Raw genomic sequence first — 26,287 nt, forward strand, 5'->3', positions numbered from 1 at the left:
TTATATGTGGGGGATGTCCCGCACATGGGCGCCCACACCATGGGCCGACGCGAAGTTGGGGCGAGTTGGACGAAATGGTGGGTTAGCTAGGTGAGTCAACGCCCCGAACGATGGACCAACCACCATATAAGTAAAGCGTTGGAATGGTGGCAAAAATCATTCAAGCAAGTTTCCAAGTGTTCATGTGAGCTAGAGGGTGAGCTAACTTGGAGAGGATTGAAATTTGGCAAAGTGTAGGCGGACTCTTGGGCCGAAACACTGAGCCGGGACAAACGCAGAAAACGGAGCCACAGGTCATGCGAAGGCGTGCGAGGGCGTCGGGCCGAACGACCGGGCAATGGCATCCGAGGTTGTTTGTCTGAACGACCGAGCGAGGTCGTGCGAAGGCATTCGGGCGAGGGCGTGCAAGGGTGTCGGGCCGAACGACCGTGCAAGGGCGTCGGGCCGAACGACGGGCGAGGGCGTCGGGCCGAATGACCGGGCGAGGGCGTCGGGCCGAACGACTGGGCGAGGGCGTCCGAGGGCGTTTGTCTGAACGACCGGGCAAGGTCGTGCAAAGGGGTTTGGGCGAGGGCGAGGGCCGAACGACCGAACGAGTGAACGTTCGGGGGAAGTAGTTCGAGGACGTTCGAGCGATGTCGTTCGAAGGCATTCGGGCAAGGGCGTTGGGATGAATGAGCGAACGGGCGAGGGCGTGCGAAGGCGTCGGCCCGAACGAGCGAAACAGCAAGGGCGTGCGAGGGCGCCGAGCCAAACGAGTGAACGGGCGAGTGTGTGCGAGGGCGCCAGGCTGAACGACCGAACAGGCGAGGGCGTTGGGATGAATGAGCGAACGGGCGAGGGCGTGCGAGGGCGTCGGCCCGAACAAGCGAAACAGCAAGGGCGTGCGAGGGCGCCGAGCCAAACGAGTGAACGGGCGAGTGTGTGCGAGGGCGCCAGGCTGAACGACCGAACAGGCGAGGGCGTGCGAGGGCGTCTGCCTAAGAGAGTTGTGGGCGTTCGGCTGAACGAGCCGAGGGTGAACGACGTGCTGAACAGTGTAACAGTGAACGAGGTGCGACGGGTGGAAGTATCCTTGGGCACTCCAAACGGTGGTTCGGGCAGTGCGAACGGTGCAGGCCGACTTGCATGATTTGACAGATATTGTACCAAGGAAACTTGGGGTTTCCTGCAAATACTGTAAAACTGAATAATTTATGAAGTATTGATATTATCGGGCAGACTCATATTTCAGGGAGTTGCTCCTCTCGGTTTATTATCTGTTGTGCATTTATGTAAAAGATAATAATGATGAATGATGTATGAATGTTTCCGCTATGCTAATGAAAGTATACTTAGGAAAGTTGAAAAATAAACTAAGTACAAAAAGTAGGCATAGTCCACGATCGCAAGTATTGTTAAAAAGAAAGTGGTATGTGGTGCCGCACCTCCTATAGTGCGGTTGGAAGAGTACCGCCAGTGTAGGGGCAACTCGAAACGGAGCCGCAGGTCGTGCAAAGGCATGCGAGAGCATCGGGCCGAACGCCCGTGCGAGGCTGAGCGAGGGCGTCGACCCGAACCACTGTGCGAGGGCGTCGACACGAACGACCGGGCGAGGGCGTCCGAGGAAATTTGTCTGAACGACCGGGCGAGGTCATGCAAAGGCGTTCGAGCGAAGGCATGCGAGGGCGTCGAGCTGAATGACCGAACGGGTGAACGTTCGGGCGAAGTCGTTCGAGGACGTTCGGGCGAAGTCGTTCGAGGGCTTTCGGGCGAGGGCGCCGAGCCGAACAAGCGAATGGGCGAGGGCATGCGAGGGCGCCGGTCCGAACGAGCGAACGGGCGAGGGTGTGCGAGGGCGTCGAGCTCAATGACTGAACGGGCGAGGGCGTACGAGGGCATCCGCCTGAATGAGTTGAGGGCGTCGGCTAAACGAGCTGGAAGTGAACGACGTGCTAAAGAGTGCGACGATGAACAAGGTGCAACGGGCGGAAGTATCCTTGGGCACTCCGAACGATGGTTCGGGTGGTGCGAACGGTGCAGATCGACTTGCACGATTTGACAAATTTTGTACCAAGGAAACTTGGGGTTTCCTACAAAGACTGTAAAACTGAATATTTGTGAAGTATTGATATTATCGGGCAGAGTCATATTTCAGGGAGTTGCCCCTCCCGGTTTATTATTTACTGTGCATATATGTGTAAAAGATAATAATGATGAATGATGTAAGAAAGTTTCCACTGTGTTAATGAAAGTGTACTTAGTTTAAGTTGAAAAATAAACTAAGTATAGAAAGTAGGCGTAGTCCATGATCGCAAGTATTGTTAAAAAGAAAGTGGTCAATGGTGCCACACCTCCTATAGTGTGGTTGGAAGAAAGCTGAATAGGAGGTGCGGCACCACCGACCACTTTCTTTTTAACAATACTTGCACTCGTGGACTACGCCTACTTTCTATACTCAGATTATTTTTCAACTTTCCTAAGTACACTTTCATTAACACGGCAGAAACTTTCTTACATCATTCATCATTATTATCTTTTACACATATATGCACAACAGATAATAAACCGGGAGGGGCAACTCCTTGGAATATGAGTCTGCCCGATAACATCAATACTTCACAAATATTCAATTTTACAGTCTTTGCAGGAAACCCCAAGTTTCCTTGGTACAATATCTGTCAAATCATGCAAGTCAGCCTGTACCGTTCGCATTGCCCGAACCACCGTTCGGAATGCCCAAGGATACTTCCGCCCGTCGCACCTCGTTCACCATCACACTGTTCAGCACGTCGTTTAGCCGAACGCCTTCAACTCGTTCAGGCGGACGCCCTCACCCATTCGCTCGTTCAGCCCGGCGCCCTTGCACGCCCTCTCTCGTTCACTTGTTCGGCCTGGCACCCTCGCCCGTTCGCTCGTTCGGCCCGGCGCCCTCGCTTGTTTGCTCGTTCGCCCCGACGCCCTCGCCCGAACGCCTTCGAACGACTTCACCCAAACGTCCTCTAACGACTTCGCTCGAACGTTCACCCGTTTGGTCATTCGGCCCGGCGCCCTCACACACCCTCACTCGAACGCCTTCGCATGACCTCGCCCGGTCGTTTAGACAAACACCTTCGGACGCCCTCGACTGATTGTTCAGACAAACGCCCTCAGACACCCTCGCCCGGTCGTTCAGCCCAACGCCCTCGCACGATCGTTCGGCCCGACGCCCTCGCACGATCGTTCGGCCCGACGCCCTCGCACGCCTTTGCACAACCTACGGCTCCATTTTCTGTGTTTGCCCCGGCTCAGTGTTTCGGCCCAAGAGTCCGCCTACACCTTGCCAAATTTCAGTCCTCTCCAAGTTAGCTCGCCCTCCAGCTCACATGAACACTTGGAAACTTCCTTGAATGATTTTTGCCACCATTCCAACGCTTTACTTATATGGCAGTTGGCCCATCGTTCGGGGCATCGACTCACCCAGCCGACCCACCGTTTCGTCCAACTCGCCCCAACTTCGCGTCAGCCCATGGTGTGGGCGCCCATGTGCGGGACCGCCCCCACATATAAACTTTCCATCACCCAACACTTAGTCATTTTCACAAGATGACTTTGCGTCGCATGTTTCCTTCGTTCAGTCGTCTTGTCGCACCGTTGGCACGCACCCTCAACACGCCGTTCCACCACCCAGCTCTTCGCTCGCCCGTCGTGCGCCCGTGCCAACTCTCGCCGACCCATCAGTTAACGCGCCCGCCCGGCACGCCCGACTCGTGGGCTTGACATACTCCCCCACTCTAAACGGTTGTCGTCCTCGACAACACCATCATACGACATCGCAAAGTGTCGCTAGCTCCAACATCCAAAGATGCCCATGTTGCCTGCCTCTGCTCTGCCATCGCACAAACCATAAAGGCTTATGTCTCCATAAATCAGAAAGTCTTCTCAATCCATGATCATCAACCACATCCGTCGCAATCCCCACATGTTGCTCTCACTGTGGAAGGTTGGTCCCTCCAACTCAAGCTACATGCTTACTACAACATATCGTGTCGACCTCATCATGTATCACCATCGTGTGAACTGCTGCCATGATACTCCAACACAATGCTAACACATTTCTGTACACTTCCGGACCCCATGATTTGAACTAGTCCAACTGTCACGCTCAAACCATGAGAATGAACATCCTCATGCCATCATCAGTCGTTTCTCAGACTCCTGTCACAACATCAACTCGATCGAAAATCCACCTCCCTCTAAGTAAGCCATGCCCAGGTCCATGAAGTAAACTCCATCTCGTCTGCAACATGCTGTCCATGATGTTTGGTGTCAATGTGCTGCATGAAATCAGCCACATCTATCCCAACATCATCATCCATATGTGTAAAATCCATCTCCTCAAAATGAAGAGATCCTCTCATCAAACCTGACTCTTGATGTGCCACATCCAGGTCCATGAAGCAACCTCCATTATATCTGCAATGTGCCATCCCTCAAGTCTGCCAGGGAAACAAGTATACACTTGTCTCATCTCGCATGTGCTGCCCATGATCATAGACCAATCAGCTCCCATGTATCAAATGTGGTTAAGTCTCGGCTCAACCCATGCCCAAGTGTCTCATATCGATCCTCCACATCAAGTCACTCTGTCAAGCACACCCATACATGTACTCAAAAGTATGCATCCCATACTGCATCAAAGTCCCTGACCTCAGCTCCTCAATGCATCAGATCCTCCAAGTCCACCATAATATGAAGTCCCCAAAAGTCACAACCTCATGTCATCATGAGCTCCATGAGTCATCTCCAACCAACATCCCAGCAAGCATACATGTCTCGGCCCAAAGGTCCCTGCAAGATGCCTCAGCTCTCCATGTAGTAGGAATGCTCCATAGTCTGCTCACAATTCCAACCAAGTCCATGGCCTTGTTGTACAAGAGTGCACAACATCCCCATCGGCTCATAAATAAAACATCTCCATGTCACATCAGCAAATCCACCTGCACAACATCCTTGCCTTGGCACTCCTCATTGGATGCCCATAAGTGACACCTCTACATGTGCTCCTGCTTAATGTCCCTGCATAAGACTGCCATGCTCCATGTCTCCAACTCGATGTCTGTGACTCAAGTTGCCCATGTTGTCCAACTAAGTAGACCGATCACAACAATCGGTCATCCTCATCCAAGGCTGCAATCCAATCTAGTGAACTCGGTCCCCCAAACCATATCATCATCACATGAGTCTCTTCCACCATGGCTCCCCCACTGAAGGTTCCACCAAGACTTCCTCTTGGTCTCGTCCATGAGAAGTCCACCCAAGTATCATCATACTCAAGTGTGTGCCCTTCTCCAATCTCTCCATGAGTCATGCTGGGCACTTAGCGAATTTCTCCATATGGCTAAAGCATGACCCATTCCTCCACAACGATCATCATGTTCCTCCCTTGTCACGGGCATTTGCACCTTCTACCATAAGGTCACAAACAACCCCAACAAGCTCTGCAACAGTCAATGGTCCTTGCCTCTCCATACAAGGTCTCATCGTAGACATCCATGGTAAGATCCTCCATCGCATTGGCAAACTGATTTTGCCCTTCCCTACATATGGCCCATCTACCAAAAGTTCAAATGAAACACAAGTATCAGTAGTACTTACTTCATCATGAGGCTCCTCCATGTGAGTATCCTCATCCACCAATGTCTGCAAACTGCACGATCCTGGTCCAACTTGATCAATTTCAAGTTCATCCTCCATCGTTGTCATATCTGCAACATCCTCAAACATCACGGCTTCCTCTTCCTTTTCAACACAATCTGCAGCTGCAACCTACTCCATTGCCCAACCAAGTCGAAGAAGTTTGTCTTCAACATTCCTTTCCAAGACTTCAAGTTCATCTCGAATCTGTGGGTTCTCTTCTTTCATTTGCTTCAACCTGTATAAGGTCAGCAAGAGCCTCCCTTCGCATTCTTCAAAACCTGCCATGTCTTGTCGTTCAGCTTGGCCTAAGCACGAAGCTTCACCCCTGCTAAACCTGTCACAAAGTATTACACTTCCCTTGCAAATCTGAATCACCTGTCACGAATGTCAAGTATTCAGCTTTCCTCGTATTGAAGAGTCAACTCAAAACCCAAGAGTGAAAGCATCTTTAAAATTCTTTTTCCATACACGTACCTTGCCATCGATGAAGGCCACCTTGTAGCCTTTGTCTTCCATTGTCGAAATGGACACCAGGTTCTTCTTGAGATCAGGTACATATAGGACTTCTTGCAAATGAATTGTGTTACCCTGATTTAATTGAAGAGTAACATTTCCTACACCCTTCACAGGATAGGTGGAGTTGTCTCCAAGAATAATCTCCACGTTGGTCTCCTTCTCTATCATATTAGAGAGAGCTTCCTTGTAACCAGTGAAGTGCCTTGAGGCACCACTTTCAATAAGACAATTGCCCAACGAGTCCGAAGGAGAAGTAGTAGAGAGGGACGATATCAAATAATATTCATCTTGCTTATTGTTAACAACATTAGGTCCATACCTGGAGTTTCTTGCCCTTTTGGAGGGTTGACCACTTCCTTGATTTCCGACATTCCTCTTTCCTCTGCCATTGAACCTGCCATTCCTTTGATTGTGGTTGGAATTGCCCCGAGAGTGATTTTGATCATCGTCATGAGATGTGTCCTTTCTATTAGGACACTACCTCGCATAGTGGCCAGATTTATTGCAAACGAAACACCTTCCCTTCCTTCCACCTTTCGATCCGGCCTTTCCTTTAGATTTAGACTCGGAATTATTTCTCCTTTTAGCATGAGAGGAGAAAGCAGTGGGGTTGCCTTTAAATGCAGGCATTTCCTGCTCTTCCATCCTAGTCTCTTCTTGAATGCATCTCGCCATCAATTCCTCAAATCCCGGAATTACATTATTGTTGAGAAGAGTGGTTCTAAATACATACCATTCGGATGGGAGCCCTCCAAGAGTTGTGATAGTCAGTTCCCTGTCAGGAATGACTTCCCCAATCGATAGGAGATCATTCTTGATCTCGGTGATCCTTAAGAAGTAGGATTGCATATTCTCATCTTTGCCTTTCTTGATTTCCTTCAACTTATTTTTGACGAACAAAACTTGATTTGCATCACTAACTTTAAACAAGCTTACCAGTCTATCGTAGATCTCCTTGGAGGTGTTCAGTGCCAAAACATAGGCCACCAGGCGCTTATCAATAGAGTCCCGGATGATCTTCTTTGCTTTGACTTCACCCTTTGTCCACTTTCCCTTGCAGCAATTGGTGCATTTGATGGAGGCTCGGTAATTCTGCCTCTCACATAGTCCAACACTTCCTGCTCTTCCAATGTTAGATCAAGAGACATCTTCCATCCGTGATAGTCAAACTTCTCACGGAGCTTGTCTTTGGTGGGGAAGTGTGATGAGGAACCCATGAAGTCTTGAGACTTTTTCCAACAGTCTTCGGTGATTGCTCTTGCTCTTGCTCTTGCTTGGTGTTGAAGTTTCTAATTTTACTTAGTTAGAAACCCTCCATGCACTTTATCTGATTTATTCCTACCCACTTGTTATTTTACTTAACAAATTATTTACAATGTAAATACTGAAAATAAGCACCAGTGCATGCTCAACATATTACAGATCAGCAACTAAAATAAACAAGAACAAACACACCACATGACACCATTATTTTTGGACCAAAGTCCCCAAAAAAACCCAGTGCAGGGAAACCGATGCAACTATCTTAGGGTTTTCTTATTAAGCAATATCAGAGTACAATCTGGGTGTCGAAACTGGCCTACCCAACAAAGAATTTCCTTAGCAGTTATACCTCACAGTTTGAGAGAAATCTCTTGGCTGAAACCCCGGAAAATCCTTCCGGCAGCTCCTCAGCACAAAATTGCTCTGCAACCCCAGCATCTGCCCAAACTGGACTACGTCAGCCCCTCTCTGTCTCACGCTGGCCCTGCGTCAGCCTTTCTAGGCTTGCGTTAGCCCCAGGAGGCCCTGCGTCAGCTCTAGGAGCCTCTGCGTCAGCTGCGCTGGCCCCTCTAGTGCTCTGCGCAGCACTTGGCTGCCTCTGCGTGGCCCTGCGTGAGCCCTTGCTGGCTCTGCGTCACCCTCCTTGGCTGTTGCGCTGCTCTCCCAGCACAATCTCTGCCTTCTCTGTTTCTTTGTACTCAATGCCCCTCAGCTGCTCTCCCGATCACTGATTCTATCTCTCTTAGCAAACCCCGCTCTAGAGAATAGAATGACTGATCACTCTGGTGTGCTCTCCAAGTGACCCTCAAGCCCCCTCTTATACTTTTCCTGTTGACATCTCAACGGTCGAGATTAAGTCCCTAATCAATAGCTAAGATTAGATCTGGCTTGATCCATGTCTTTTGGACCATTCTAACACAGATTCATATTAATACCATTAATATTTTATTTTCCCTAAGTTTAGACTTAAGGACCCCATTAAAAATATTAATTATTTTAATATCTCCTGATCTGTTTAGAATCTACTCAAACCCTTTTTGGGTATTGGAGATCTCATGTGCCCCAACCTCTCCACCAAATTTCGTGGCTAGAGCACATCCGATACTACCCCAAATCAACAATTGGGCTTTGTCTTCACCTCAGCTGTGATACCATGTTAAGTTATGGTATGTTCTATGCTTAAGAGCAATTTACTTCAAATTTCTTATTAGCCCATCAATTTCCAAATTAGCAGTCCCATCAGCGTGATAGTAAAATGCAGATAGAACATAAACATAGATTGTAGAAGACAAGCCAAGACAAGAGAACACAAGATGTGGCACTAGCCAGGGACAAACCCAAATGTGGGGAAACCCTTTGATCAATTCTTCTATAATCTTCAATAATTCAGCAGAGAGAGAGAGATAGTACAAATATACAATTCTGTAATTTTATTACAGCAGCAGCAAAACCCTAACCAGCAAAGTCAAAGTTGGTCAAACAAGTCAGAATTGACCTCCAATCAGCTTGGTCAATATCCCAGTCAACTCGGCCTCCAACAGCAAGAAGAGGCAGCCCAAAAACAGTCTGAAAACTCAGTCAAACGAAGGTCAACAGAAGTCAACTTGCAACCAGCAATTAGGGCAGTCAACGTTGGTCAAACCTGAGGTCAGATTGCCTTGGTTTGTGTGCCAAAATCTGTGGCCTGCCTAGGAGAAGCAGCCACACCAAATCTACAGTCCAAGAAAAGTCCACGCTGGTCAATGTTGGTCAAAGTGTCTTTCTGCGGCCCTAGTCAAACTCGGTCAACGCAACCCTAGCCAGAAATCACTTCGTCCTTCCAAACGTGTGAGAGAGATGTTGCTCATAGATGTGTACCCAATCAAACAAGGAGAGAGAAGAATGTGTGATGAGATGAGATGATTGAATAATGCCACAAGGTGTCTTCTATTTATATGAATCATTGAGGATGTGTACCACACATTTTGTTGTTGGCCGACCTTGACAAATTGTCAAGTAAATACATATAAATTCATATCTCCATAAATACATGTCGGAATCGAATGATCGTTAAATCAATCCTACACCTCTCGACAAGAGAATCCAAGAAAAATATCAGCTGCCATAAATAAGATGACCCACATGGAGTTTGGCTCTAGTTGCCAATTTTAACAGAAGTGGACTTTACTATTGAGTTGGTACCTGGGGCAGTACCAACATCAAAGGCACCTTACAGGATGAGCACACCAGAATTACTGGAACTAAAGTTGCAATTGAAGGAAATGATTGAGAAGGGATACATTACGCCAAGTGTGTCGCCTTGGGGTGTACCAGTGTTGTTTGTGAAGAATGATGGTACTCTCAAGTTATGCATTGATTACAGGAAGCTGAACAAAGTAACCGTTCAAGAATGGGTATTTGTTGCCAAGGATTTATGACATGTTTGATCAGTTGAAGGGAGCAGCAGTATTCACGAATATTGATTTGAGATCAGGATATCATCAAGTATGCATTAAAGAGGACATCTACAAGACGCCTTTCCATACCATGTATGGGCATTATGAGTTTGTTGTAGTTCCTTTTGGTTTGACTAATTCTCCAACTAATTTTTTGTGCTTGATGAATACTGTATTATGTCCTTATTTGGACAAGTTTGTGATAGTATTCATTGATGACATATTGATATATTCTAAGAATGAGGAAGAGGTTGCAGAACATTTAGACGCAGTATTCAGACTGCTAAGAGAGCATCAATTATATGTCAGGCTTAGTAAGTGCAGTTTCTTTCAGATAGAGGTACATTACTTGGAGCATGTAGTTTCCAAGGAAGGTATTGTAGTGGATCCGGAGAAAATAAGAGCTAGCATGGAGTGGGCAATTCCTAAGAATGTGGATGAGGTAAGGTCATTTATGGGGTTACCAAGTTACTATTGGAGATTCATAAAGAAATTCTCACAGATTCTTATCCTATTACATCCTTGCAGTGAAAAGGTAGGAAATTTGAATGGATAGAAGCATGTGCAGCTAGTTTTGAGCAGTTGAAGAAGTTGCTTACAAGTGCTCAAGTTCTAAAGATCGCAGATCCGGAAAAAGAGTTTAGGGTGTGTACAAATGCTTGCAAGAGAGGACTTGGTGGAGTCCTGATACAGGAACAACAGGTAGTGTGCTATGAATCAAGGAAACTGAATAAGAATGAGCATAATTATGTGACACGTGATATTGAGTTAGCAGCGATCATTCATGCATTGAATATGTGGAGGCACTATCTTCTTGTGAGGAGGTTTGTATTAATGAGTGATCACAGTGGATTGAGATACTTGTTTGACCAACCAAATCTGAATGCCAGGAAAGCTAGATGGTTAGCCACGATCAGTGCGTTTTACTTTGAGATCAGGTACATTAAATGGAAAGAGAACAAGGTTGCATATGCTCTTAGCAGAAGAGTACAAGTAAATCATATTGCAGTTATGAGTTCATACGAGACATATCTACAAGATCGTATCTTGCAGGCAGGACAGCAGGATGACAAGTATAGGGATATTACACATAGGTTACAGCAGGATATAGGTGATCAGGATGTGATCTATTGTCTCACAACTGATGGTTTGGTCAGATTTAGGGACAGGATCTATGTGTCAGACAACAGTGAGCTCAACAAGCCTATCTTGAGGGAATGTCATGCTAAGTCATATTCAAGTCACCCAGGATATCAGAAGACATATACAACGATGAAGAAGTTCTATTATTGGTTGAATTTGAAGAAGGAAGTGGCAGAGTTTGTGGCTAAATGTTTGGATTGTCAACATGTAAAGACAGAGTGGTGGCATCCAGGTGGTTTACTACAGTAGATTCCAATTCCATAGTGGAAATGGGAGGTCATTTCCATGGATTTCATTACAGATTTACCAAGGACATCTAGACAACGTGATTCTATTATGGTTGTGATTGATAGGTTGACTAAGGTAGCACACTTCATTCCAATGAAGTATACTTATTCAGCTAATGATGTAGAACATGTCTTCATCAGGTAGATAGTGAGGTTGCATGGTGTTCTGAAGAATATTGTGTCAGACACGGATGCCAAGTTCACCTCCAAATTTTGGAAAGAGTTATTTGCAACTTTGGGTATAGAGTTGGCCTTCAGTACAACTTACCATCTACAGACAAATGGGCAGACAAAAAAGGTCAACAGGATTATGGAGTACATATTGAGAATGTATGTTATGCATCAGCAATGAAAGTGCAAAGCTTATATTCCACTAATTGAGTTTACTTACAAAAATGGTTATCAGAAGTCATTGATGATGAGTTTGTTTGAGGCACTCTATGGGAAGAGTTCTAATACTCCTATCAGTGGGAGTGATCCAATGAATAGGGTATTGATAGGACTGGACATGTTGGCAGAAATGGAACAGGAAATGCAGGTTATCAAGAAAAATCTAAAGGCAGCACAGGACAGGTAGACAATTTGTGCAGATTAGCACTGGTTGTTTGAGTTTCAGGTTGGGGAACATGTGTATTTTCGCATCAATCCCAAGAAGAGCTCCTTGAGGATTGGGTCACATGCGAATCTAGCACCTCGATATTGCAGGCCTTTCGAGATCCTTGAAAGGATTGGACCAATGGCCTACAGAATTGCACTACCTCCGATAGTTAAAGTCCATGATGGTTTCCATGTGTCATTACTTAAGAAGTATGTTAAAGATGTTGATCATGTGATTGACTTATCTGTATCGCAGGTGGAACCAGAAGGAGAATTTCAGTCGGAGCCTTAGTTCATTTTGCATAGAAATATGCTCATGCTCCAGAACCGAGCAATTGAGCAGGTTAAAGTGCAGTGGAAGCACTTTGAGCCTGATAAAGCTACAGGGGAGATGGCTAATCAGATCAATGTTTTACAACTCGGACTCGGATTCGGACTCGGCCGAGGATCGACTCGGACTCGGATTCGGACTCGGTAATGACTCGGCCGGCTCGATTTCAATGACTCGGTCGTTGTAAAAAATACATTAAATATTTATTTTTTTATAAAAAAACATAATTTTAAATATTTTAAACATAATTTTAAAGATTTTCATTCAAGTTTCCAAACACACAACATTATAATATACATGGAAGACAACATATGATCAAAGTAGGCTCATGAACCAATCCATTATATCAAAATGGTACGGTGGTACCCAATGGCAATAGTAAATACATAGTCAACTGTAGTCTGTCATACATGATCAAAGACTCAAGAGTCAAAACAAAATACAAATAACCAAGGAGGCTAGTAGCTACTGCCAGAGGAGCCAAGATCATCTCGACCAATCTCTAGATCATCATCATCAGAGTCAGACAAGGGGCCCCATGGCTCCTCCTCATCATCATCGTCTCCAACTGCAACTGTAGAAGTGGTGCCAGTACCACTAGGCTGTGCAGCAGATGCAAGCTGAGATAGAGTACAAATGCGGCTGCGCTTCTGTCGTGGCTGAGCAGAGGAAGCACCTACAACTGGAGTCATACTAGCTGGCTGTGAGACTGAGGCTGGTGGATTGGGATCTGCATTCAACTGAACACGCTGCAGTGGATCTCCAACATCAATTTCATCAAGATCCTCATCAGGATCAAACTCTGGTAGACGACTCTCCACTACCCAATCTGATGTTGGATCAATGTCTTCCAACACAATGGGATCTGAATCAGGTCTTTTGTTCAGCAATTGGTTCCGTCTGAGCCGAAGGTTGTATTGGACAAAAACTAGATCATTCAACCGTTTTTGCTCCAAACGGTTTCTCTTCTTTGTGTGAATCCTCTCAAAGACAGACCAATTGCGCTCACACCCAGATGCACTGCAAGTTTGACTCAAAATACGAATTGCAAACCTTTGCAATTCAGGGCACTGGCCACCAAAGGCCTCCCACCATTGTGCTGCAAAAAACATAGGAGTGTAATGAATTATGAGTTAGATGAAGGCTGAAGCTCAACAAAATTACAAATTATATCTAACTTTCAAATTATAAATGATTTAACAAACTTTAATAAAAAAAGTAAAACCATTAAGAAATTGAAAATTGAAATTTTTGTTTACCTGGCTCATCTGCTTCTCTTGCAATCTTTGCTAGGTTCTTCCCAAAGGTACCTGTTGCATTGCTGAAGGATGTGACCTGCTGATGTATCAGCAGCTGATCAGACTCCGATGGGACCATGCGCTCAATGCAATCAACCAGTCCATCTCTGACCTCCCCCCTCAAAGCTCCTGACTCCTTAGCTTTATAATAATACCGTGGGTTCAAAAAATACCCAGCTGCATGTATAGGGCGATGGAGTTGATTGTTCCATCTTTCATCAATGATTGCCCAAATGGGCCCATACTTTGCCACTCTATCCTTGTATGCTGTCTTTATTTGCTCCTTTGCTTGATCCATAGCCTCATAAATGAAGCCCATAGCCAACCTTTCCCCATCCACCAACCGCAACACCTTAACTAGTGGCTCAGCAACCTTCACAATCTCTGCTGCCTTTCTCCAAAAAGTTTCCTCATGGACTTTCCTTTTCAATTCTCTGCCTTCTGGTTTGTTAGACCAACTGCTTTGATTCCAATCATCACTGGAAAACATTTTTTGCAAGTTTCTATGTTGGGAAAGCATAGATTGCAATGTCAAAAAATGTGTAGCAAATCTAGTGATGGCAGGCCTAATAATATCCTTGCCTCCAGTGTGTTTCCTCATGAGACTCAAAACCAGTGTATGATTGTAGATAAATTTTGTTATGCTTTTGGCATTATCTACAGTGTTTCTGACCCAATCTAATTTTCCAATATCCTCAAGCATGAGGTCTATGCAATGTGCAGCGCATGGGGTCCAAAAGATGGTCTTGTGTTTTTCCTCTAACAGTCTACCAGCAAGAACATAGTTAGAGGCATTGTCTGTGATGATTTGAACAACATTAGCCACCCCCACATCCTGAATAACCTCATCCAATAGCTGAAACAACAAGTGGCCATCTTTTACCATATCAGATGCATCAACTGATTTTAAAAACATGGTTCCCTGTGGGCAGAAGACAAGAAAGTTTATGATGGTACGGTTTCTTTGATCAGTCCATCCATCTGACATGATGGTACACCCTGTTCTTGCCCATGATTCCTTGAAATCTTGCAAATACTCATTAATTGATGTAATTTCTTTCTGCAAACGAAACCCCCTTAGCTCTTGCATAGTAGGGCCTTTGAAGCCTTTTCCAGCAGCATGTATGGCCTCAAACATAGGCTCATAATATGGTGAACGAGCAGCATTAAAGGGGATATCAGCATCATACCACCATCTAGCTATGTAGTCACAAGCAGTCTCCCTCAATTCTTTCTTCCAATGGTCATCTAAAGTGGGCTGAGCAAGACCTTTACTAACTTCAGGACCATGTGCATCTGATGGAGAGGAGCCTGAGTGAGTGAAAAAACTTTTGATAGTCCCATCACCCTTCATTCTACCCTTTCCCTTATCTTGAACAGAAGCAAAAGAGGGAGGAACATAACGGAAAGGGTTTGATGCATCAGTTTGAGGGATAGAGGAAGAACCCTCAAACTCATAGTGGGGGTTGGCAGCCATCATTCTTTGTATCTCCCTCTTCCTCCCAATTTCAGCCTGTATCTCTTTTTGCCTAGTCTTTTCTGCATTAAATTTTTCAAAGCTTTCCAACAAATTCTTTCTAATCTCCCCAATTTCATTAGATTTACATGCAGTAATATTGCCTTTAATCCCTGCCAAGTGTTGTTTCAGCCTATTAATCCCCCCAGGACCTGACTTAATTTTCCTATGGCAAAACTTGCAACACATCTCATCATCAACCATTTCAACATATGCCCAAGCAGGATCTTTTGCTCTAGGTGCCATTTTTTGACTAGGAAAACAATCTGAAAATGAAAAAAAAAAAAAAAATTGATTCAATGTTCATTTATTTGACTAAAAACACTCTCTAAGCTATCTTGATATGCACCTAAAATTTACTAAGTAAAAACAGATTTATAGAGGTGGAAAAAAATACCTCCAGGCACAAACTGCCTCCTCAAGCTTGCTCCAAAAATCAGCTCCTCAATGCTGCTCCAAATGGCTGCCCAAGAAGCTCCTCACTCCAGCTACAATGCTCCTCCAAGACTCCTCACTGCTGCTCCAAAACAAGCTCAAGAACTGCTCACTAACTCTCAAAGAAGACTCTCACTCAAATGCATAAGACTGCTGTGAGTGAAATGAGAGCATTTGGCTGTCTTAAATAGAGTTTGGGAGGGGGAAATGGACCCCAAAAGCATTAAACAAATCACAATAAACCTTTCAGCTCCACAAACCCTAACTAACTTTATAAAAAATCAGCAAAAAATCGATTTTTTTTTGGTAATACGCTGCCCCAGCCGGTTATGAGTGAAACGGCCGTTTCCGTTTCGGTTCGGCCGTTTCGTAAAACTATGAATCAGATGTGGGCTATGTATCCTTCATTATTTGTTGGTGGAGGAAAATGATTTTTGGTATATTTACATGTTTATACGTCGTTGTCCTTGTAAATACCACAACGAGTTATGTTATAAAGCTCCAATAAGTAATATGGTTATCATTTTGCTATGTTTGTCATGTAGGTTTTCTTTTCAACAGGTTTTTCATTGTAAATACTGCAACGAGATAAGTTATAAATCTCCATGGGCATTATGTTTGGTTTTCAGGAGCCTTTCTTGTTGTAGGTGTCATTGAACACTGAGGATAGTGTTCCCCTAAGGGGGAGGAGTTTGTAACAACCTCGGGTTAAAAATCCATGAATAAAGTTAATAAATGCAAAAATAAGACCAAAGTCATGGGACACGTATTCCAAGCTGAATATTGGGAAAAAAACATAGTGACGATGATCACTTGTGATTAATTAATGGCTATGGAAATTGGCAAAGGCAATGGAAAAGGCTTTAGAAAGGAAAAGAGGCATTAATTGGCATTTATTTATGAAAATAATAGAAATTAAGAGAAAATGAAGGTGAAAGGTCACAGGTTGCATGTGAGGAGGAAATTGAAGGAAAAATAAAGAAATTGAAGAAAATAGAGGCCTTAATGATAAAAAGGTTTCTAAAGATCAGTTCATAGCTTTTTTCAATCTTAACTTGGAACTCTCTCCCTTTATTCTCTCTCTCATACTTTTGCACACATAGTTTTCTTGGAGCACTCTTGGAGCATTGTGGCATACTTTGAATTTGGAGCAAGAAGGCAAAGGAAGAACAGGAAATCGCAAGGGAACATCAGGATCAGCAACTACAACGGGTTTTTCTTGCAAGTACTAAGTTGCATTTATGATTTCCTTGCTAGTTTTGACATTCATGGCATATACATGTGGTTATTTGGTTATGATCTACTATTGGCATGGAGGATTGCCTTGATTAATAGTGGTTTTTCCTAACTTTTCCATTTCCTAAATAGCCATGGCGTTGTGGGTTTTACCCTTTGTTTTCTAATTGGTGCTCGTGTTCCTTATGGATGTGGGTTGAGTTATTAGTTCCTGGAGCCTTGGTTAAACAAACGCTTTAGAAGCCCTGTAACAGCTTGGGTTGAGTTACTAGCCCCGGAAGCCTTGGTTAGACAAACACTCTGGAGCCCTTGGTGGGTTGAGTTACTAGTCCTGGAAGCCTTGGTTGGACAAACACTCTGGATCCTGGCAACAACTGTGGGTTGAGTTATTAATCCTGGAAGTCGGGTTAGAACAAACACTCTAGAGCCTTAGACAACATAAATAGAGACCAATCTGGTGATCGTTAGTGATGTCCGATCGTGAGGTGGAATCACTGGTTAAGGGTTGAGGTGGTTTGGCCTCTGGAAGCCCTGGTTTGGTTTTCTTGGTTTATTCCATGAAATCCCACATTCATGCTTGGAATATGGCATGGGGGTGATTGGCTGGAAGATAGATTTTGGATCAGCCCAATCGATGGTCGGGTGATACGTGGAAATCCCTAACTTGGTTGGATTTTCACATGTTACTAAGAGTTCTTTTCCTCTTGTGTTCTATGTGTAAATGTACTTGTTACTATATGGCTATGATGGTTGTTCGATTATTATTGTTTATTTGGTTATATATTTGTTACAGGCATGGTTAATAACAGATTTGAGTTATGGCTCTCATCATGTTTTGGTTAGTAGATGAAATGTTAATGAATGTATGACCTAATAGATGATACTACAGCTACTGTGAGAAGGCATCAAACCTTATTGACAATTCTCAAATAAGTATGATACCCCTATGATCATATATGTAATTATGACCTATAGATTACATGTTCATGATGTGTTTGATGAAATGTTTGTCATGGATAGGCTTGGTTAGGTCAATTTCTTGTATAAGTTTTGTGTGAAAGGCTTTGTCCTAGTTTCATTCATTATTCTAGAAAGTTTTATGAAGTTTTGGGTAGTGGTTTGGAGACTAACCTGAAAAGGTGGCTTAAATCTCGTAGTTGGCACAGAACTAGGCGAAAAAGTCCGCATTCACATGGAGACCTTGTTGTGGGAGCGACTTGAGGGTTACAGTCGCATGGAGGGCTTGTCATTGGAGCAACTAGGAGTTTACTTTGGTTAAACAACACTTTAACTCAAGGGTTGGGCACTTGGAGTGGTTGGTTAGACCCTGTAGGTCCTGTAGCTCCTGAGGAAGGTCAGTTTGGTTTTGGTTTTTCGATTCCACTTCCTTAACTATACTTGGAAAATTGAATCATATCATAGTAACTCTTCGTCACATTTTTACCCTGGTATGTTGGTTAGCTTAGGTAAATGTGGGAGGAGGGGGTTACATTTGTTTCGAAGGTATTTATCTTTTCTAGATTGTGGATGAAATAAATGGATGAAATACAGAAATGGTTTGCAGTGTTTTCTTTATTTTGCAATGCTTCCTTTTATAGATGATCATTTTGTGCTATACAGGGTGCCTTGTGAATATCAAAGGATGAATATTTCCTCCATGTTAATGCGGGCTCAAGTGGTTACTAGCTAGAATTCCTTGTTGAATACGTAAATGGAGATGGTGACCTAGGAGAAGTCGATCCAAAGCAGGTGGTTTCTTTACAAAACTAAATTGCCCGTTGTATAGGTTGTATTGATTAATGCAGTTACACTATGTATGGGTTACAAGTTTATATAATGAGTTTGTGTTTCACTTCTCTTCGGGGAAACTCCAAGACATGGAAACCAATGCAACAAACATGGGATGCAAATTGGGCTTTGAAAAGTGGCCCTTTACATGCTCTATTCTCCATTCGCCTTACAACCCTCTCACCAGGGAAAATGTTCATTATAGATACCGCTATTCCAGAGAATTGGAAGTGAAATTCTACATAAAATACCAATGCCAACTTTCATTGAATGCAAGGCATGTAATCTAGATGTAGAAATTTTAAGGATCCTTAGGATATATACAATCATAATGCGACCTCTCTTGCTCTGAGTGTTGCACTATTTCAAAAATTCTCATGATGATAGCTGGATAAAAATCGCTGGATAAAAATCTAAAGAACAGTGTGTATGTATCTACTTGTCATGATCGTTGCAGTAATGTGAATAAATAAAAATGTTGATTTTACTTCAACAAATAGAGGGATGAATTTTAAACCAAAAAAAACATCACAACAACAACAATCTCTCTATATCATGTGCGTATAGAAAACTATGAAAAAAAGTCAATTTGAAAAGTGGGGCAACAAATTTCATCCACGCAAAAACAAATGAAAATAAACAAATATCGAATTCAAAAAGTTATGCAACCCCATATTGAATCCTAACAAATGTGGATGGTTGTCGAAATTTTTCTTACCTGTAGAAACCGTCGCTTGGCGAGGACTTCCGAGATGAGGTCGCTGCCCCTGCCTCCCATTATTAAAAATCCGTTGTCTCATTTTGGACCTATGGTAGGGGATGCGCACCCCATATTTGAGGACCTCTGCCCCATGGAACAATTGTTGGGTCCATGAAATCCCAAGGAAAAATGAATCTACGCATCGTGATTATTTTTACTGAGATGTGTATTGTTACTACTAACACCCTACTGTGGCTACCCTCTTCCTGTCATAGCACATCGCATCACTGGATACGTCGAACTAGACAGGGCCTCGAGTTTCTCTGCTGGGAACTGTGACTTATTACTAAACCCAATAATGTGTTGGTCTCCGCATACCTCTCCAGCTTTTAAAGCTTGGTAAAACCTCGGTATTGAAAGAAAATATACCTTGTAATAACTCTATCGCCCAGGGTTTAAGGACGAAATTTTGGCCAAATCCTGCAAAATGAAGTTCGACGGATGTCGGAAAAGGAGGCGAACTCAAAGTTTTGGATGGATCCGAATGGCTTGAATGAAATTCCATAGTTGTGAAGAAAATGAATTTCCATAGTAGTGAAGCTATGAAGTCCTCGACTGAGAAAAAGCCGAGTAGCTATGCTCAAAAGCCTTTGACTTTGTTTTGTTGGTTTGTTTAAAATTTTGTAGTTTTGGGTGATTAAACAATTTTAGGCGTTTGCCGGGCAGACTCAATAAATGCTCTGGTTCAAAGTTATTGTGAGCAACCAATGCAACTAATTTAACTTCTTTAAAGATATTTTAATATAATTGAAAATCTACCCTTTAAAGTGATGTTAATATAAATGAATATCTCCACCTTTCACGTGTTTGATGACGATGGTAAAGATTCAATTCTCTTAACGTCTTCTGAAATTCAAAACGGTATTGTTGTGAGGGCATTTTTTCATTAATTATCTGGATATGTTTTTATTGATTAGATAATCTAAAGATTTAATGGTTTAAGGATATATTTAAAAAATTGAAATATTTTAAGAATATTGAGGAGTGCTTTGCATCATGTGCATGTTGTTCTCGAAAGGTTTCATAATACTTTTTATATGTTTTTATTTATTTTAAATATAAATGAAGTGAGGGATAAAAGTTTATTTGGTTAATTTCAATATGAGTGACATAAAAAATAGTATAGTATATTAAGCAATATAAGTATATATTGTAATTATTTATAGTAAGATAGACAAATGCAGTAAGGAATAAATTTTAATATATTTAAAGTATATTGTTTTGCATTATTTTATTTTTTTTATTTTTTTTGTATGTTTTATTATAGAAGTAGATATGTCTCTCAAACGTTGATCAAGTGTCTACTGAAAGAGGATCCAAAGATGATCTTAATTCATGGAACAAGGTAGTAATCAACCATATACACAATGGCTAAGTTCAATTGTCAGGCCCCAAGTAACTATGTGAAACTCCATGTAGGCATGAGCAGAATGTTGGGTGAAGCTTGCTTTTGAATGTTGTAGTTCTCTTTTTGTGTGAAAGGTTATGCGATAGATCTAGTTTTTAGTCCACTCAAGGATTAGTCGCGGGCAATTTGTAGTGTGGTCGGCTCCTAGTTCATTATTTTCTCGCCTGGTAACACATGAGAAGTATGTTGGGTCAAGCTTCCCTTTGAATGTTGTGGCTCTCTTTTTATGTGAAAGGTGATGTGATATTCAATCTAGTTGTCAGGTCCACTCGAAGATTGCCCAAGGGCCATTTGTAGTGTGGTCAACTCTCAGTTCATCACTGTCTCACCTAGTAATGCATGAGCAATATGTTGGGTCAAGCATGCCTTGGTAGAAGGCACTTCTTTAAATGAAATCCCATTTAGGGGATCCATGTGGCTCCCTTAGATGTGTTTTTGGCTCTATGTGGTTTTGAGGATTTTCGCTTGAGTTTGTTGTTGGATCGATTTTGTTGGTTGTTCATATACCCATAAATGTTGTGAAGAGTTAGATCGGGGCCTTTTTGAGGTGATGGGAATTGTTCTTGCATGTGAAGGGTGAAATGTGATAAAAGGAATTGGAAGTTGGGTCCACCTCAAACTTGGTCATGGGTTAGTTATAAGGTGGTCGATTGTTAGTTTTGTTGTTGTCTCACTGGAAACACATGAGCGGTATGTTGGGTCATCACTTTGTTGGGAGTCACTTTGAATGGGAAACCCATTTTAGGGGATCGTTGTGGCTTCCTCACAAGGGATTCCTCTCTATGTAGTTTCAAGGATTTCTCACCTGAGTTTCTTGTTGGTTCGGTCTTGTTTTTGCATGCAAAGGGTGTGACTTTATGAAATGAGCTAGCAGTTGGGTCCACCTCAAAATTGGTCGTGGTTCATTTCTAGGGAAATCGTTATTAGTTTTGTTGGTAGTCTCACCTAGTAACACATGAGTAGTATCTTGGATCAAGAACACCTTGGTGGGAGGAACTTTGAACAGAAAATTGTTTGGGGAATCGATGCAGCTCCCTCATAGGGGCTTTGGCTCTGTGTGGTTTTGAAGATGTTGGAACCATTATGGATGGGTGGAATTTTTAGTTCATGTGAAGGGTAATGTGATATAATATTTTTTTGTAGGTCCATTTGAAGATTGACTGGGGGCCATTTGTAGAGTGGTCGAATCTCAGTTTTTTTCGACCAAGTCCAAGCCCCTTTAAAGGGGGCACTCGAGAGGGTGATAGCTCTATTAGTTCACCACTATGACGCATCATAAGGCATTGTCAGCAAGTCGGGTTGTTTGAGAATTAAACCCTAATTGGGTGGTAAATTCTAGCTAAGATTAAAAAAGGATGAGATACTAATAACAAACAAGTACTACAAGGGAAAGATGAAAAGTACTTTGAAAAGAGAGTTAAAGAGTGCTTGAAATTGTCGAGAGGGAAGTGAAAGGAGGCTGACAATGCATCTCGGTCAGATGAAGGTTGACATAGTTACTTAGCTTATCTTGTCTGAGGTGATTCCTAAAAATTGACCTTAAGCATTGTGCTTAATGTTGATTGCTACCTTGTTCCATGAATCAGGATAAACCTTGGGTCCTCTTTTAGTAGACACTTAATCAACTTTGGGGGGACATATCTACTTCTATAGCGAACGTGTAGAGGAATCTTTAATCCAAAATAATATACTCTTAATGCATTATGATTTATTACTTAATGCATTTATCTATGCTCAATATCATAATTTTATTCGTCGAGGTACTTACAAATTTTAGCCCAAGAACTATCATGAAGTTAGGGGATATCGACCTAACCATATATAGGGGATATTGGCCCATAAAGTGACTAGCGTAATAGGAAGACACCAAGAGATTGAGTCTATCTTGAATAATAGTCTTAGCTTATGGCCATTATTAACTTAGTGAGAATAAATTAGATGATGTGGCATATGTGTGGGTTAATCCAATGAATTGTGGGCACTAATAAGTCTTGATTGTTGGCATGATGATTTGTGATCATGGTCAAGTAGAGATATATACTTAAACACAATTGTGGAGCTCAACGTTAGTGTATGAATTATGGTGCATGTACTAAAATAGCTTAGGGTAGAGAGATATAAAGAGGGAGTGGGAGGGAGAGGGATATGTATAGATGGAAGGAGGGAGAAAAAGATAGAGAGAGAGAGGGAGTAGGAAATAATAGGAGATAGAGAGAAAAGTGGACCAAGAGATGGAGAGGGAGGGACGGAAAAGGAGAGAAAGGGAGGGAAGGAGAGAGAGAGGGAGAGAGTAGGAGAGCTAGAGAGAGGGAGAGCGATAAGGATAGGGTTCTCAAATATATTTGAGGTCATTAGGTCATATCATATCTATCATATTCTTTAGGCCACCCACATAAGTGTACCTTGCATCTTTTTCTAGACACTATCCATGTTTCTTTCTTTTCATCTTTGCCTTTTTTAGCAGTCCTTGTTGAGATTTTTATTTTGTAGTATGTCTTATTCATTCAATTTTATTTTTTACTAATGTAAATTTATTATCGAAAGACATTTTTTTTCATAAACCAATACTTTTGTTGCTTTATTTTGCAATTAAATTATATTTTGCAGGCAAACCCTAGAAACTGTGCACATTATTTGTCTAGATTTATTAAAACATATGTCTGAGATTTTTATCTATGGCAAAGAGAAAGGAAGCCCTAGTTTTGGGGGATGAAATAGTTATGGTAAAAAGGAATCTTTTGAATGAAACATTGCTTTTTCATGTTATAAAATTCCACCCATGTAACCAAACAACAAATAATGTTCAAACCAACTTGTAAAAATATAGAATCTCTCTTCGATGTAAAATCACTTTTTTTTAGAATTGTAAAGGCTAATAATGAAACTCAATCTATATATTGTGTTAAGTCATTTCTTTGTAGCTTAAGGATTTGTTTCACATAGTTACTTAGGGTACCTTGTCCAAAGTGATTCTTAACAATTGACGTTAAGCATTATGCTTAAGGTTGATTACTACCTCATTCCATGAGCGAGGATCAACTTTGGGTCCTCTTTCAATAGAAACTCGATCAACTTTCGAGGGACATATCTACTTATGAAGTGAAACGTGAAGAGTAATATTTAATGCAAAACAATACACTCTGAATTCTCTAGGATTTATTGCTTAATGCATTTGTCTATGCTCATTATCATATTTCTACTCGTTGTGGTACTTACAACTTTGATCCCATGAACTAGCATGAGGTTGGGGGATAGCGACGAAACCATATAATAGGGGATATTGGCCGATACGCATAGGAGGAAGACTGATGAGCCCCGAATTGGGTAACTTATTGGGCTCATTTTGCCTAATTGTCCTTGTTCAATCCTCCATTTTTCATAAATTATGCATGTTTTTCTAGTATGTTTATGTTATTTGAACGAATAAGGGTGGTCACTCTACCAAGGAGGCTAATACGTGGTCATTTCAGGTTTTTTGGACAAATTTTGGAGCAAAACCAAGCAATTATGGCCCAGGTGACAGCCAAGCTTGAGGTGAGGATTCGTAGGGAGGTTGTCTGTGGCATTAAATGGCCCTTCCTCGAAATCTCCACCCTCAACTCTGAGCTCAACAGGCCACCAAAACGAGTTCTAAAGGCAGCTAAGCAGCTTTAGGAGGAGTGACTATTTACTAGCAGTTGGAACAGCCGAGTCCCTTGAATCTAGGAGGGCTGCTAACCCCCTCGTATTGTATAAATAGGAAGGCCTCAGCCTTTGTAGTTTACTTTTTGAACTGTTGGTATTTGCACTATAGTGTTGTCCTTTCTTCAGCTCATTTTTCTTAGCTATTGTTGTACAACTTACTTGTGATGATTATTTTTGAGTAATGAGAAGCAGCTTTACTTGGCATCATATCTGAGTTCTTTATAGGAGCCTGCAGCTCTTGGGGTTGGGCCCAACCCGAGTGCTAAGGCCTCCTTTATGTATTGTTATTTGTCCTTTATGTATTTGCAAAATCATTTCTGTTAAGTAGATTACATCTTGCTGATTAACTAGGTCACTGTTAATGGTTAGAAAGACTTTTGATGCTCAGATTTAGTTGATAGGTTGTTAACAGGGAAAAGCTTCAAAAAAGGGCCATCAAACATCTCTGGTTTCACCTCTCCCTCAGTGGGATCAGGAGCTAGGATCAAGGTGACCTTGCTGCCCACAAAAACACTGATTTTGCTTTGCCATGCAATCACTAGTGTTTGATTTTCATTTGTAGAAGTTGGTTACAAGTTCAGACTTTTGCTTGCTTAGTTGCATGAGTTAGTATACATGGTTCCATTGCAGTTCAAACTTCTATTCATTCTCTTTACTGACAGCTAGATCAGATTAGGTCAACGTGACTAGGTCTTTGATTTTACAAGTCTTCGTCGGTTCAGTTGGAAAAACGACTTGTAGAGCACCTGTACCACTTCTCTACCTACCCATACTCCATCAAACCCATCTGCTCCATCCCTCAGCTCAGCTTCTAGCTTTACGTTTGCCATTTGCTCACATAACCCTAGTTTTTGTGCATCATTGCCTCAGTCCTCCTTGAACAAATCCAACCCTCTACATCTGTCCTCAACTCCATCCACCAAGTCCTGGACCACCTCCAGCCCTTATCCTACCTCCATACCCACTCCTTCATCTTTCTTCATCCATCCATCCTCTGAAATCCCATTTATGAACATCCTGTAGAAAAATTACAGACATCCTGTAGAAAATCACAGACATTCTGTAGAACCCCTGCAGACTTCCTATAGAAGCTCACGAATGAGGTTTCTTGATAGCCAAACTCTGTGAAACTCTCTGGAAGGGTGTTAGGGACCCCTTAGGCCCTCTCTGAACCTTCTCGACCTCCTCCAAGCATTTCCTCTTGCCAATCCACCTCTGCACAGTAAGAAACAGTTAAATCGCATGCATGATAATTCTGACAACTCATTCAAAAGTACAAAAAGTTTTTTTTTTTTTTTTTTTTTTTTTTTTTTTTTTTTTTTTTTTTTTTTTTCAGATGTTACTGTAGAAGTAGCTTAGATACATGTATTTACCTTCCTAGAAGTCAATGGCATTTCTTTCAGTAGCTTGCATCCTCTTTCTTGCATCGGTGGGGATTGCTGGTAAAATTAGGGTTTGTTAGGGTTTACGTTTCCTTTCAGCATTCCAGTTTCTTTCTGCAAGTAGATCAGTCTTCTTTAGGTTAGCTTTCGTCCATCAGTTAAAAAGCTTCTTCTCAGAGCTCATAGAAGTTGGCTTAAGCTCCTAACGGACTTGTGCCAGCTGACCAAGCGACAGCTGCGGCAAGAGCTAGTACTTGTGCATACAACACCGTCGCTTCCAAGTTTGTTACGAACTACCGGGTTGATAAAAGTAAAGAAGGGAGTCCCAGGAGTTGCAGCATTATTGCTGCAATACTGGAGCTCACCACTCTTTTTGGCGTCGTTATCGGGGAAGCATCAGAGTATTTGTGATTGTTGCTTTTCTTCTATTTTCCTACTCTAAACCTTCTTCTAAGTAGTTTATTTCAGTTCCATTCTGCAATTTCATTTCTACAAAAGTAAATTAGACATTTCCTGCTTTCATAGATTAGCCTTTCAATTCCGCAATTTC

At 42.5% G+C, this 26,287-nt stretch overlaps 2 protein-coding genes across 2 annotated transcripts in view; both read right to left on the minus strand.

Annotated features, from left to right (window-relative positions):
* The window catches only part of LOC149157580 (uncharacterized), a 53,270-nt gene extending 33,361 nt beyond the window's left edge, over window positions 1-19,909 (minus strand). Inside the window, exon 1 of the mRNA XM_089435877.1 lies at window positions 19,222-19,909. Within this exon, the coding sequence (XP_089292003.1) occupies window positions 19,222-19,303 (82 nt within the window). The 5' untranslated portion in view covers window positions 19,304-19,909. The remainder of the gene's footprint in view (window positions 1-19,221) is intronic.
* Window positions 12,422-13,645, minus strand: LOC149157581 (uncharacterized). The gene is made up of 2 exons (XM_089437644.1): window positions 13,490-13,645; window positions 12,422-13,329 (listed from the first exon to the last, which is right to left on the minus strand). Exons 1-2 carry the CDS (start codon window positions 13,605-13,607, stop codon window positions 12,689-12,691), a joined length of 759 nt encoding a protein of 252 aa, XP_089293770.1. The 5' UTR covers window positions 13,608-13,645; the 3' UTR covers window positions 12,422-12,688.
* Window positions 19,910-26,287: the final 6,378 nt, after the last annotated feature.

This window comes from Pinus tabuliformis, chromosome 5_2 (genome assembly GCF_031772625.1).
Source record: "Pinus tabuliformis cultivar Carrire ecotype Pingquan chromosome 5_2, CPIR1, whole genome shotgun sequence".
Lineage (NCBI taxonomy): Eukaryota > Viridiplantae > Streptophyta > Pinopsida > Pinales > Pinaceae > Pinus > Pinus tabuliformis.